General features: G+C 50.5%; 1 protein-coding gene across 1 annotated transcript; it reads right to left on the minus strand.

The window, feature by feature from the left end:
- Window positions 1-11,923: 11,923 nt before the first annotated feature.
- Window positions 11,924-15,026, minus strand: GSTP1 (glutathione S-transferase pi 1). The gene is made up of 7 exons (XM_004383893.2): window positions 14,938-15,026; window positions 14,546-14,581; window positions 14,176-14,282; window positions 13,980-14,067; window positions 13,452-13,555; window positions 12,330-12,437; window positions 11,924-12,184 (listed from the first exon to the last, which is right to left on the minus strand). Coding segments are annotated over exons 1-7 (633 nt in total). The 5' UTR covers window positions 14,939-15,026; the 3' UTR covers window positions 11,924-11,995.
- Window positions 15,027-15,031: the final 5 nt, after the last annotated feature.

The raw sequence follows: 15,031 nt of genomic DNA on the forward strand, positions 1-15,031 counted from the left end.
TCATGGCCTAGCCAAGTTGACAAATCTTTTGGGGGGACACAATTCAATCCAGAACAGGTTCCATACACCTTACTTGCATGGTCCCACCGCCATCATCTTGCCAGTGTCTCAGAGTCCCTCTTTGTCTTTGTAGTGGATTGAACTGTGGCCCCTAAAAACATATGTCCACATCCCAACCCCTGGAACGTGCGACTGTGATCTGAGTTGGAAAAAGGCTCTTTGCAGATGAGACTAAGTTAAGGATCTTGAGATGAGATCATCCTGGATTTAAGATGGGCCCTAAATCCAATGACTGGTATCCTTATAAGAGACAGAAGGGGAGAAGACAAAGACACACAGGGAAGGAGGCCATATGAAGATGGAGGCAGGGATTGGAGTGATGCAGCCACAGGCCAGGAATGCCTGGAGCCACCAGAAGTTGGAAGAGGCCAGGAAGGACCCTCCGCTAGAGCCTTCAGAGGGAGCATGGCACTGCTGACACCTTGATTTTAGATGTCTAGCCCCCAGAACTGTGAGAGAATTGATTTCTGTTTGTTAACCGGCCGAGTTTGTGGTAATTTGTTACAGCAGACACAGGAAACTAATGCAGGATTATACAGGTGCTGAAGCATTGGATGTCACCTGCAGTTTCCATTTGGGGGGGAGCTGGTGAGGTCTCGGTCAGGCACAGGTCTCAAGCACCAGCAAGGCTCCCTTGGTCCACCCATCCTGGCATCCCCTGGCAGCAGAGCCAGCAGGCCAGGTCTGGGTGTCTGGAATCTCTTCAGGTTGTTCCTTTGCCTGTCCTCAAGTCCTCTCTTGGGGTCCCACCTGTACCCCCTTTGTCCCTTAGCACAAAAGCTTTAGCCTTTTCTTTTTCTCCCAACATAGCCCTGGATGGTTATTTTGGATGACAGACACCAGGAAGAGTTTACGCACCCCTTCAACTAATCCCAAGCCATTAGAACTGTTACACTCATCTGCCCCATTCCTCCAGGGTTCTGTTTTTAGAAATACCAGGTTCCATTTTGCAAATCAGCAAAAAGAAAGACTTGTTGAGCTTTTATTATTAGAAACAGGTTAAGCTGTTCGTCTTCTGTTACATTTTCTTTCTCCAGTGACCACTTTGCACCTTGCAAAGACAATTTCCTCAGAGCCACAAAGGGCATATGGATGGGGGCTCCATTGCTGCAACGGGTCATGACACCATAACCAATATTTATGGCTTCCTTCCTCCATCATCCATCCTATGTTCCCCTGCCTCCAGCCAGCACCTCACCTGCTCAGGGGTCTTTACCAGGTGGGATGACTTAATATAAAGATGTCACATCTCTACAGAGTCATCTATAAATTCACAGACAATTTCAACCAAAAGTCCATCAAGGCTCTTCATTGACTTGGGCAAGCTGATTCTCAAATGTATATAGAAGAATAAAGGGCCTATTTTGGACATTTCATATAAATAGAATCATACACTATGTGGCCTTTTGTGTCTGGCTTCTGTCACTTAGCATAATGTTCTCAAGGTTCGTCCATGTTGTAGCATGAATCAGGACTTGTAGATGGATCTGTCTCCATTGTCTGTCTTCCTCTTCTTCCTGTATATGCAAGTCTCTGTGTCTAATATGCTCTTTTTATGACTCAGAAGTGATTAGACATAGAACCCCCCCTACTCTGGTATGATCTAACTATCTGCAGTGTGATAGATTGCTTTTATATGGCTGTTCTCACCATGGTGTTGTAACTCCCACCAAATGACTGGGTGGGACTATGCAAATAAGGTGCTTCTGGCCCATCAAGTAGATTGAACAGCTTGTTAATAATGTAAATAAGGTTCACGGCACACATGTAGGGGTGGGACAATGCAAATAAGATATGTGAAACCCTAAGGAGGGAATGGGTCAGTTTTGCCATCCCACTAGGCTTAAAATGAGGCATCCCAGAGGTGGAGGGGGGAGGGGAATTCACCACCACCAAGCAAAAGAGATGACAGTGGAGTGTGTCCTTTGGACCTGGGGTTCCTGCACTGAGAATCTCCTAGACCCAGGAGATGGAGAGAGAGCTGCAACACCAGAGATGGCAAGAAGCAGCAGCAGAGAAATGGCAGCAGCAGAGGCAGCAGAGACAGGAGACCGGCAGGAGACAGTGTGGTGGGCTTCCCAGCCTATGGAGCAAGAGAGCTGACAGCCTTCAGGCAGTGGGGTGCCTCTGGGCACTTATCAACAGAGCTAAAAGAGCTTTGTAACACTTTCCTGAGCAGGGCAGAGGCCAGGCTGGCCCAAGAGAGCCAAGGGGCTGAGGGGCTGAGGGCCAAGAGGTCAAGGTCCCGGGAGAGGCCTGCCTCTGGGCATGGCTGAGAAGCTGTCCTGACTGAAGAACTGTATCCTGGGTCATTTCTGATCCTAAATTGTAGCCTGCTACTTCCCTAATCCCCTACTTGTCTGTCAGTTTGTCTTACTGCGGGGGCTTATATGTTGCTGTGATGCTGGAAGCTATACCACTGGTATTCAAATACCAGCAGGGTCACCCATGGTGGACAGGTTTCAGCTGAGCTTCCAGAGTAAGACAGACTAGGAAGAAAGACCGGGTGATCTACTTCTGAAAAGAATTAGTCAGTGAAAACCTTATGAATATCAGTGGAACATTGTCTGATATGTGCCAGAAGATGAGCCTCTCAGGTTGGAAGGCACTCAAACGACTACCGAGGAAGAGCTGCCTCCTCAAAGGAGAGTCAACCTTAATGACATGGACGGAGTCAAGCTTTCAAGACCCTCATTTGCTAAGGGATCCTGGAGAAGGACATCATGCTTGGTAAAGTGGAGGGTCAGCAAAAAAGAGGAAGACCCTCAACGAGATGGATTGACACAATGGCTGCAAGAAGGGTCTCAGGCATAACAACGATTGTGAGCATGGCGCAGGACCAGGCAGTGTTTCCTTCTGTTGTACATAGAGTCGCTGTCTTAGTCATCTAGTGCTGCTATAACAGAAATACCACAAGTGGATGGCTTTAACAAAGAGAAGTTTATTCTCTCACAGTCCAGTAGGCTACAAGTCCAAATTCAGGGCATCAGCTCCAGGAGAAGGCTTTCTCTCTCTGTCAGCTCTGGAGGAAGGTCCTTGTGATGCATCAGTCTCCCTTGGTCTGGGAGCATCTCAGCATAGGAACCTCAGTTCCAAAAGAGGTGTTCTGCTCCCAGCACTGCTTTCTTGGTGGTATGAGGTTCCCATGTCTCTCTGCTCACTTCTCTCTTTTATATCTCAAAAGAGATTGGCTTAAGACATCATCTAATCTTGTAGACCTCATCAATATAACTGCCACTAATCCATTTTATTACATCATAGTGATAGCATTTCCAACACATAGGGAAATCACATCAGATGATAAAATGGCAGACAATCATACAGTACTGGGAATCATGACCTAGCCAAGTTGACAGATATTTTGGGGGGACACAATTCAATCCATGACAGTCGCTATGAGTTGGAACTGACTTGATGACACCTAACAACAACACTTCCCTAATAAACCTCATAATCATGAGTATTGTCTGTGAGTTCTTTGTGGCCATTGCAATAAATTATCAAACCCAGCAGAGAAGTAGAGAGTGCTGTGGGAGGAAAGGCTGGAGTCAGAATTGGTAAAAAGGGTTGTGGCAACCTACACAGGCCATCATCTTTGAGTGTCCTTTTGAACCTCGAATTTTTTGGGGGAAAAAAAAAAAACTGGTTCCTGAAGCCACTTTTGAGTCAAGCAATAGTCCAGATAAACTAGTAAGATCATTTTGCTCTGGGCATTGTGCTATTTTTTGAAGAATTCAGTCTGTTTTAGGAAACAACTTCAAAGATCAGACTGAGAGTTATGTTTAAGGTCAATCAGTAATTCATTTAATCAGTCTTTAAGACAGTGTCGTATGAAATACCTGTCTAATGTTTGTAATCAAACGGTTACTCTCTTCCTATACAGAAAATTATGTATCTTAAAGAAACCAGGTTCTTAGAGGAGATCAACCTCATGGCTCAGACTCCATTTTGTCTTAGGTTCCACTTCTGCTTCTGAGAAAGTGACCTATGGCTGTTAATAGGTAAACCAACTGGTAGTAAATTTACGTGGGCAATATCTTGTTCAGATTCCTGACGATTGCGTAGGCAATGTGCTTTGGAAACTTTAGGATTACCTTTGGATATTTATAGTGATGATGCTGGTAAATATTGGAACGGTAATGTTAAATTGTTACACATTGTAAAATGAAAGTCACAAGAAAACACATTGGTCCAACACTCAGGATATGGTTGGTAGTTTTAATTTCTACTTATGGCATATTTGAAGTGGAGAAATCTTTTAAAAAATTTGTCAATTGCTAAGGGACAAATAGCAGACAAAGTTGCTAGTGAGATGGAAGCATAACAGTGATCTCTATCATAAGCCAAGGTGATATGAGATAACAGAATAGCCTTAGATTTTTTATTATTCCAAGAAAGTGTAGTCTGTGCTGAAGCAAACACCTCTTGTTGCATTTGGATAAATAACACAGGAGAAGTAGAACCAGATATACATAGCATTAGAGAGCAAGCTACTTGGTTACACACTGCAGCACTCTTACAAACACCAGATTTGTTTGGTTGGTTACCATCAGGAGTAAGTACATTGGCTAGATCACTATTGCAAGGAATAGTAATATTCTTACTCTACATCCTGATAGTATTAGGCATAATAAAGCTTATCCTCTATTGTCTTACACACCTAAAAGGCAAAAGAAGACCTCGGGCTAAAATGTTGATGTACATTGAGTCTGCTCACTTCAGCAATGCGATTGATGAGAACATTCCTCTTAATAACCTGGTGAAGAACCAGATGGTATCTGGTGGAAAACCAGCACCATGAGTTTAAAGAGCCTGAAATGGCCACCATCTAAGAGCTTGAATAAGTCCAGGTATTGTTCATCAATGTGTTATCTCCAATATTCGATCAAAAGGAGGGAATGATTTAGGAAATAATATTGGAATCATTATTCCCTGTACTTGAGGACAGAGAATGTGACTCAGCTGGAGCTGGACTCACAAGGGCTCACAAGGACTCACAAGGACACATCAACTGGGCCCAGAGGTATAAAGACAATATCTAAGATAATCTTGGAAAATATCTTTTAGAGAAGCTTATGCATAAACCATTCAAACAGAACACAAAAAGACTTTTCACTCTAATCTTTTTCTATTAGCATTTAGTGAATAGAAAATTGTTGGACCAATGAAGATCCTCCTGACTGTCATTACTGAAACCTGTACCAACGATTGTTAAGAAAGACAATTAAAAATATAGGATCACAGTTCCTAGTCAATCTGTGAAAAAGTGAAGCTTTCAATGGTTTTGCCCATTTGTAATGTTAATATATACTGATGACTCTGTAATTGGTCTTTGGACTCTGGCCAACATGGCTGTGGCAGCATGCTTGTCTGTTTTCCCATTCTTGCCTATTCTGTAATATTCTTTGGACTTGGACAGGCATGGCTCTAACAGCATGCTTGTCTGTTTTCCCACTTTTGTCTGTTCTGTGATATTTCCTTGGATTTGGGCTGACATGGCTCTGGCAGCATGCTTGTCAGTTTCCCACTTTTACCCCTTTGAATACATGTCAAATAAAAGTTTCTTTTTGCTTTACTGAAAAAAAAAAAAAGAATTGGTAAGAAGGTTGGAGGGTGGAGGTATGTTTGTTCTCCGTCTCATAGGAATCAGCCTTGGGCTGTTGTTCTTGATTCTCCTTGCCCCTAGTGAAGTTAGTGGAGGTCAGACACCCCCAACACCACACCATTTTTACACTAGCATAAAAAAGACCACCCTACTTCTAAACAGGATTACATCCACGGGTATAGCAGTTAGAATTTCAACATATATTTTGGGGGGACACAATTCAATCCATAACACATGGGGATTAAGTGAAGATCCCAAGAGAGAATGCATGGCCTTTTCTAATAGCCTAGAAACCCCACAGCGTCACTGCCACTGCGTTCTGTTCTTTGAGGCAGCCACCAAGGCCTGCCTGGGCTCCACGGAGGCACAGAGATGCTTCCTCTTATTGGGAGGAAGGCCAAAACATTCGTGGACATGTTTTTAAATCCTCACAAGAAATCTGGTGCAATTCCAAATTTCTTATCCCTTGTGTGTGACCTGTTTGCTTGTCTGTTTTTCCTTCTGGAAGGTGGCAGAACCTCTGGGGCTCTGGAATCTCATGGTGTTGTTTTTGTATCTGACTTTGGTCTTTTTTCATTCATTGTGCTGGACACTCGGTGGTCTTTCCGTCTAAAAGCTCATATTCTCCAGTCCTGGGAAATGTTACTGTGTTATCTATACTATAATAGTAATGTCCTCCTTACCATTTTTTTTCCTGCCCTCTCTTCTCTCCCTCTCTCTGGAACTCAGCTACTGAACTTCTTCAAATAATACTCTATTTTTCTTATCTTTTCTTGCTTTTATCTTCTTGTCCTATTTTTTAAAGCATTTTTCAACTTTATCTTCTGAAAATTTTCATTTCTGCTGTCATGTTTTTAATTTCCAAGAGCCCTTCCTTTTTCTCCAAACATTCTTTTGAGTGGCATCTCTTTTGTATTTTCTGGATGTAGCATCTTTGGCTATCTCTCTGAAGATGATGATTCAAGTTTATTTGGAGTTTTCTTCTGCTTCCTGCATTGTCTTTACCTTCTCTGGGTTTTTCTATTTATTATGATCTCTCTCCTTCAAGCCAGAGATTTCTCTCAAATATCTGGCAATTATTTGTTTTATTACTATTTTGTTGTCCAAAAATACTTTTTTGTTTTAGGAATGCGGCCATCAAGAGCTGACAGCAGGTCCATGTGTGAGAGTGGCTTGTCAACTTCATGGCAGGTTTATTGGACACAGACCTGGTCACTGGGCCCCCCTAAACCCCGGTGTCAGTTTCCACTCTCCCAGCCAAGCGGTATGAGGCTGACTGCTGGTACTCCAGAAGCTAGGCTGGGGAGGTGCGGGTGCAGCAGAGACCTGGGTCTCAGGGTGGAGGGGGCAGACCCTCCCCCTTGCTTTCAGTCTGGCCCCTTAGCCCTGTCCACTGAGCGCAGCCAAGTGAATGGGCTGTCCCCAGTGTGCCCTGTTGAATTCCTGACACACAGAATCATGAGCAAGTAAACTGATGATTGCTTGAAGCCTCTAAGTTTGTTATGCGGCAATGTTGCCGTTAGGAGCCCTCAAGTTGATTTCAACTCATAGCGACTCCATGTGACAGAGTGGAACTGCCCCATAGGGTTTTCTAGGCTGTACTCTTTACAGGAACAGATTGCCAGGTCTTTCTCCTGTGGAGATGATGGATGGGTTTGAATCATCAACCTTTTGGTTAGCAGCCAAGGGCTTAACTGTTGTGCCAATAGACATCTGAAAACCCACCAAGACACAGGTCACAGTGACAGCCTCTGGTCATTGGCCAATGGGCTGTTAGGAGCCCTTTCTGCTTTTCCTTGGGACTTGCATAGTCACCTACATGAACCACCACCCTAGCCCCTTCCTTACCCTTTCCACCAACGTCCCAGTGCCAATCCCCTAATCTTGCCTCTTCCAAATCCCTGAACTCTGGCCTCTGCCCAGGACTGTGGATGATGACCTTGGCTGTCTCTCTTCCCTGGCAAAGTGGGCAGTGGGCACTCGAAGCTCTGCTCTGGGGCTCCTTTTCCAGAGTCCTTTAGGGCTGCCCTGAGGGGGACGTAGTGCAGGGCTGTCCCTGTGGGAAACCAAGCTCCTTGTTTTCAGTCATTGGGGGCCTGGTCACAGGCACTGCCCTTGAGGCCGAGGTGTGGCAGGTGCAAGCACAGTGGCGGCTTCTGTGGTTTCCCAGTGGGGGCTTGCTTGCACACATCCCTAGACCATGCGCTGGGAGGCAGCCCTGTCCACACATGTCTTTCCACATGGGCGTTCTGATGGGCAGCTCAGGCTACCGTCCCTGGCGCCCGTCATCACTTGTCCAGTCTCCCCGGAGCCCAGGACCGATGGAGCCAGAGCCAGGAGCTATTCCTCGAAAGACGAATATATGGGCTTCTGCTTTTCTTCCTGCGAGATGGCCCTCCATTCAAGTTTCGGATTCCTGAGGAAAAGGCTTCCAGTTGGCTTGGCTGGGGTGACGTGCCTACAGAGAGGGCAGCTGGAACCAGCTCAGGGAAAAATGGAGTTTCCAAAAGAGAAACAAAGGTGATGCTGGTGTCCAAAGAAGGAAGAAGACAGAAGGCAGCTCAAAGTCCTCAGCAGTCAGGGGGACAGGGCCTTGGGGATGCAATGGGCAGGGTCTGCAATTGCAGTTAATTTACTTCCTGAATCAAAAGGAGCAGGCCAACTTATTCAGGAACCATCTCTTGCTCTCTTTCCCCACTGGCCAAGGTCACCGTGCCAGATCCCCAGGCTGGAAACTATACCTATGAGCAACAAGTCTGCGTCCTTGGAGAGAGCACTCAGCCCCTAGCCAGGGCCCCATTCATCTGTCCTTGTCACTCCAGCCCTGCATCCAATGTCTGTGCCAAGTAGGGAGCTGGGCCCGTGAGTTCTGCTCTCTGATCACCTCACTCTGCTTGGTGTCTTCCACCACCGCCCACCCCCAGATACGATTCTCTCAGTTCCCCATCACTGACAGCTCTCAGGGCCTGGTCTTGGGGGCACTATACCAAAGTCACCGGCATCTCTCTCTCATCTCCATCCCTGACCACCTGCAAAGGCTGCAAGGAGTTGGGAGGTGGTTGGATCCCCTTTCCCTGAACTTAGAACAAACGCCACAGCTGAAATAAAGGCCATAGCTGAAAGGATGGGCTGGGTTGGGGTGCAGTACAAAACACCCGGAATATGCTTGCAATGCAAAACCACAAGGTCATTTCTACCACACTTATGTCCATCATACACTAGCGAGGGGTTCTGTCCATGTTGTCCTCACTTGGAGACCTGGCCTGGAAGTGATATGCCACTCTGCCCCCAGCCCACTGGCCAGTGTGTGCATTAACTGGGGGTACCGAAACAAATGACCACACAACTGGTTGTTTAAAGCAATGGAAATGTATTCTCACAGTTCTGGAGGCCAAAAGTCTGAAAGCATGGTGTCAGTAGGGCCGTGCTTCCTCTGGAGGCTCTAGGGGAGATGCCTTCCTTGCCTCTTCCAGCTTCTCACGGTTGCCTGCATTCCTTGGCTTGTAGCCACATCATTCCAGTCTCTGCCCATCTTCACATGGCCGTCTTCTCTCTGTGTGTCTCCTCTGTCTGCCTCTCATAAGGACACTTATCACTGGATTTAGGGTCCACCTGGACCAGGAGCTGCTCCTCGAAAGGAGAATACATGGGCTCCTGCTTTCTCCCTGTGAGATATCCCTCCATTCAAGTTTCAGATTCCTGAGGAAAAGGCTTCCAGTTGGCTTGGATGGGGTCACGTGTCTCTGCCATCCCCCTCAGCCCCAATCCTTAATTTAATCACATTTAGTCATCCCAAGGAACCCTGATGGCACAGTGGTTAAGAGCTCAGGTGGCTAACTAAAAGGTCAGCAGCTCAAATCCATCAGCTGCTCCTTGGTAACCCTATGGGGCAGTTCTACTCTGTCCTACCGGGTCGCTATAAGTCAGAAGCAGCTTGACAGCAATGGGTTTGATTTTGGTTTGGAATCAACCTGAGATCCTTAAGTTAATCATGGAACAGGCTGCATAAGCTCAGTTCCCACCAGTGCTTCCCACCATTACTAGCCCCCGCTTCTTCTCATGATATTTTCTTTCTTTTCTTCTTCTTTCTCCCTCCTCTTATTCCAGTAAGATTAACCAGTTTCTCCTTGGAGGGTGGCAGAGCAAATTAATAACCCTCAAGGACTAGGATTAACTCATCTGCGACGTGACAATTGTGACTAACGGTGGCAGATGACCTTCAAGGATTCCCACTAAGAAGTTAGATCATCTGGGACATGCAGAATGTGACCACCAGAAGAGAAACTACAATCCTGTCCATATAAAACCTTCAGCCAGTCTCCAGTCGGGGAGACAGGTCTTCTGGAGGAGCTCACTCCCCTCTGTCTCCTGTATATTGATATACAATAAAACCCTGTTGCTGCTCACCTCACCTGTCTCAGGATTGGCTTCTGCGGCAGGTGGCTCAAATCCATGATTTGCGGTAACAATCACATCCGTGAAGACCCTTTTTCCAGTTGAGGTCCCATTCACAGATTCTTGGAAGTGGACATATTTTTTGGGGGGGGTACCATTCAACCCACTAGGGCCAGGATACATCATATGGCTCTGCTTGACAGCTAAGGGGACAAGGAAATGTCATTCTCCCATATTCTATGGGTGAGCAATATTAGTCTCTAGTACAGGAGGCTGCACTCAAGAGTTGCCCCGTCCCCCTCTGCTCCAAAAGAGCCTGTTCCAGGCATCCTTGTTTTTTTTTTCATGGCAGCGTAATACTCTATATGTGTGTGCGTACCTTAACGTATTTAGCCAGTTCTCTATCGATGGGCATTTATGCTGTGTTTACTCTATTGTGATTACTAACAATGATACAGTGAATAACCTGGTTAACTCCTCAGTTCACACGTGAGCATGTCACTTAAACTTTCTGTGACTCAGTTTCCTCATCCATAAATAGGGATAATAGTACCTGCTGCAAGAGTGGTGAGGATTAAATAAGGTAATAGACCTAAGGCATTAGCATAGTGCCAGGCACGGAACAGGTACTCAGGAAGTGTTAGCCATCACGGTCATTGTTACTTACAAGTGCACCTAAAGGATAAACCCCTAGCAGTGGAATCGGGGGCGCGGGGTGGGGATGGGGGAATGAGGAGACCTGCGTTTTTAGTTTTGACCCCCCCTTACTGGATCCAAAGTCCTTCCAGAGGTGACATTCATTCCAGCCTGTAGCTCTCGTTGACGCACCAGCACCGCTTACCCAGCTCCTGGGTAGTGTGGGGAGCCTGACCCTCCTCTCTGCTGCTGCTCTGTGCACCTGGGGCTCCCCGGGGTGTCAGGTTCTCCACGCAGATACCCAAGCCAGGACCCCTGTGAAACCTCAAATGGCATTCCTGACTCAGCCTCTGACTTCTGAGGACAGCCTCAGCCGGATGCAAGTGCCTCGTCCCTGGGCCCTTGAGAGGCTTTCTTGGAAAGTACCAGCCTTCTATAATAGCTCTCAGCAAGGGAGGGGGAGGAGGCTGATTTCCCAGATCTCCCCTACACGGGGCCCCCTCTTTGGGCTAGTGGTGTGAGCCTTCTGACGCTGGGCAGGGCTTCCCAAAAGGGTGTTTCCCCTCCAGGCTGTGCTAAGTGAGCCTTCCGCAGCTCCTCCTCTCCAGCCACCCCTGGGAGCTCTGAGGGCTCTGTGCTGCAGGACGCACCCCACCCCGTGCCTCCGTTTTGCCTGGCCCCTCACCATCACGGACCCCCACTGCAGCTTGCCCAGGCTGAGGTGCTCACTCCCCAGGTTCCATCCTTTGGCAACCTGGATGGTGAGAGGGGTTGGTGGGAGACCACCTGATTGTCCAGTGTTGCTCTCATGCCCACCAGGCAGCAGGAAGCCACGTGAGCCCCCACCGGAACTGAGTGTCCCTCCCCAAATCCAGCCAGACCCCTCAGAGCTGCTCAGCTCACCACAGGCTCCTGGAGCGGGTCCCCTGGCAAGAAGCCCCAGAACTGGAGAGCTTGTTTCCACAAGTAAGCCTTCTCTCTGGGTCCCTCAGGGCAGGGCCTTGGATTCTTGCCCCCCACCCCCCACCCCACCCCGGCTCTTCTGGTTTTTGAAGTAAACACAGACAGGACTGAAAGCTCCAGAAAGCTGCTCCAGCTGTATCTTAGAATCCAAGTGTCTAGGCCCCCATCCTGTTCCTCACTGCCCACCCCTCCCTCCAGCCTGACAGCTGGGGGTCCCAGAGCACCCCCCGCCCCCCGCCAAAACAACGCTCACAGCACAGCTTCTCTTACCACTTTTATTGGTCCTGGGAAAGAGAGGCAGGCAGCCCCTACCCACCCCCGAGGGTCTCACAGCCCTCACTGTTTCCCGTTGCCGTTGATGGGGAGGTTCACGTGCTCAGGGGACTCCAGGAAGGCCTTGAGCTTGGGTCGTGCACTGAGTTGAGCCACATAGGCCGAGAGCAAGGGGAAGGCGTCCAGGCAGCCGGGGGCCAGCACTTGGTGGATCAGGAGCAGGTCCAGCAGGTTGTAGTCGGCAAAGGATATCTGTGGGCAGAGGGGTGAGGGGCTTCAGCGGGTGGCGGCACAGACTGCCTGGTTGGCCTCTACCTCGGGTAGCTCACGAGGCCTCTGCACCTGTTTTCCCTTTTAAAAGCTGGCGCGGAAGGGGTGGGGCAGGGCCAGCGCTCACCTGGTCACCCACAATGAAGCCTTGGCCCCCCTTGTTCTGGGACAGCAGGGTCTCAAAGGGCTTCAGCTGACACGGCAGTGCTCTCACGTAGTCGTCCTTGCCTGCCTCCTGCCCGGAAGACGCCACCATGTACCACCTTCCTCGTGCGGCTGCCCACCTCGGCCCAGCTCAGCCCTCTGGCACCCCCTTCTGCTTGTCCCACATCAGTGATGGCACCCTCCCAGGCTGGGGACGGGAGCCCCGTTGCTCTCTGCTCACCCCCATGCCCAGGCCATCCACTAACCCTGCCCATGCTGGCAGCTAACTCTTCTTCTCTATCCCGTTCCTCCCTTCCCAGATTACTGCCAAACCTCAGAGCTGGCTCCTCCGGGTCCTTCTAAACCTCACACTTGGGCAATGCCCTGCATACACTCCTCAATGGCCCCCCACTGCCCAGGAGAAGGTCCAACTCGTTGGTTCAGGCCTTCCTGACCTGGTGCTCCTGCAGCTCCAGCTTCTGATATTCAACCCCTCTCACACACAGGCACACATGTGCTCACACACTCAACTACATAGGCACACATATTGCTAGAATACTTTGACCACATACAGGCACAATCAAGCACACATGTATACACGCTCACACACACGCACACATGTACACACACAAGCTCACATTCTCACGAACGCATGCGCACACACGCTCACACGGGTGCACTCTTGAACATTTGAGCACAGTCACGTATACCTGCACACACGCTAACACGTACCCGCTCAAACACATGCCCACACACGTACACACATACACACACACGCATACATGCTCTGCCTCTGCTAAGCTGGTCCCAGGTCCCCAAATGTGCTTGCATCTGAAAGTGCCAACCCCTCCTTCCAGAAGTTGGCTATAGATCCTCGACCTCCTCCTCTAGGAAGCCCTCCTGGCCTCTCCACTGAGGCCCGTCTCGTGTCCTTGTACTGTTCTGCCATTGCCTGTGACTTGTCCGTGGTCCACCCCCCGGCAGTGAGGGTGAGCACTGTCTTGTCCCTACCGTCTCTAGCAGAGCCTGACCCAGCCCAGACGCCCTGGCTGAGGGGCTCCTTTCTTGGTTCGCCCCGCAGTGCCCACCCGGGGCCAGCACTCACATAGTTGGTGTAGATGAGGGTGACGTACTTAGAGCGCAGGTCCTCCACACCGTCGTTCACCACGTCCACCAGAGCTGCCTCCCGCGGGTTCTTCCCATAGAGTCCTGGGGAGCGGGGTGGGGGGCAGCATGACTGGATACCTGACCCGCACACAACCCACAGCTGAACCGCTGACAGGCACGTGGCTGACTCGGGCCTCGGTGGGAGGACGGGAGAGGATGTGCATACACCACGGGACAAAGGAACAAAGGAGCGGGCGAGCCAGACACACAGCAGGCGCCCAGGCTCAGTGGAGGCAGCCTGGAGAACTGCAGGCAGGGCGGCACCTGACCTCAGGCCAGTTAAGCAATCTTGGCGGGCCTCATTTCCTCAACTGCAAAATGGGGTGCTCTCCAGTCCACAGGATTGCTGGGCAGCTTGACTTAAATGGACGAGGCTCAGGTGGCCAGCAATGAGAAAGGCTCAGAAATACTGGCTGCCGTGCCCCACCCCTGCCCGAGGCTGGGCCCCCACGGCTCCAGGACTCACCGAGGGAACGGCCGAGGTGACGCAGGATGGCGTTGGACTGGTACAGGGTGAGATCTCCATCCAGGAACTTGGGGAGCTGCCCGTACAGCTAGGGGAGGGAATACGGTGCAGTGAGGGGCGCTGAGCTCAGCTACCCCCTCCCAGTCACAGCCCCCTGGGCCCAGCCCTGTCCCCACCGCACCAGACGGACACTCACACAGGAGGCCTTGAGCGAGCCCTGCAGCCAGTTGTCTATGGTTACCACCTCCTCCTTCCAGCTGTGGCCCTGGTCAGCCAGCAGCATGCGCATGGCCTCACAGCGCCCTGGAGGACACAGGGGTGTGAGGACAGGCGCCCTATCTTACAGCACATTGGGAGGGGCGGGCCTGGGGAAGGGGTGGGCCTGGGGAAGGGGTGGACACTCCGTCCGGCCTTCGGGAGCCTCAGGGCAGGGACCAGAAAGCAGGCTCGGGCTCGCAGCCACATGAGGGATGGGGGGGCCTGGAGTCTCCCCGGGGTGGGTGAGGGGTCCCTGGGCTGTAGCCCGCATCCCCTGCCACGCCTGCCCCCCAGAAATAGGCCCCTACCTCGAACCGCGAAGTAGACAATGGTGTAGGGTGGCACTAGGGCAGACAAAGAGACATCTATCAGAGCCTGGGAGGAGGGTGTTGGGGGGTGCACCGCCTGCCCTCCCTGGGGCCCCATCCCCAGCTCAGAGCATTCAAGGCCTCCTAGGAGCTAGTCTCTGCGCTGGGGGCTCCAAGGGGCCCAGGGAACCCCAATTCCGCGCTGGACAAGTCCTGGGCCCCTGGGATCCCCTTCCCGGCACTAGGAGAACCCCGAGACCTCCTGGGAGCCCCAACTCGATGCTGCGAAGGCCGGCTCCCCGAGAGACCCTGCCCATGCTGGGAGCTCTCCGGGGGCCCCCCTACGCCGCGCATGCATCAGCCCCTGGGGCCCAGGCTCCGCGCAGACTCACTGATGGCGGTGCTGGCGGCTGCGACGACAAACCTCCGGCCTCACATCGCGCGGCCTCCGAGTTTTATAAGGTTTCCCCCCGCTGCCAAGGCCCC

Source organism: Trichechus manatus, unplaced genomic scaffold (assembly GCF_000243295.1).
Source record: "Trichechus manatus latirostris isolate Lorelei unplaced genomic scaffold, TriManLat1.0 scaffold00113, whole genome shotgun sequence".
Classification (NCBI taxonomy): Eukaryota; Metazoa; Chordata; class Mammalia; order Sirenia; family Trichechidae; genus Trichechus; species Trichechus manatus.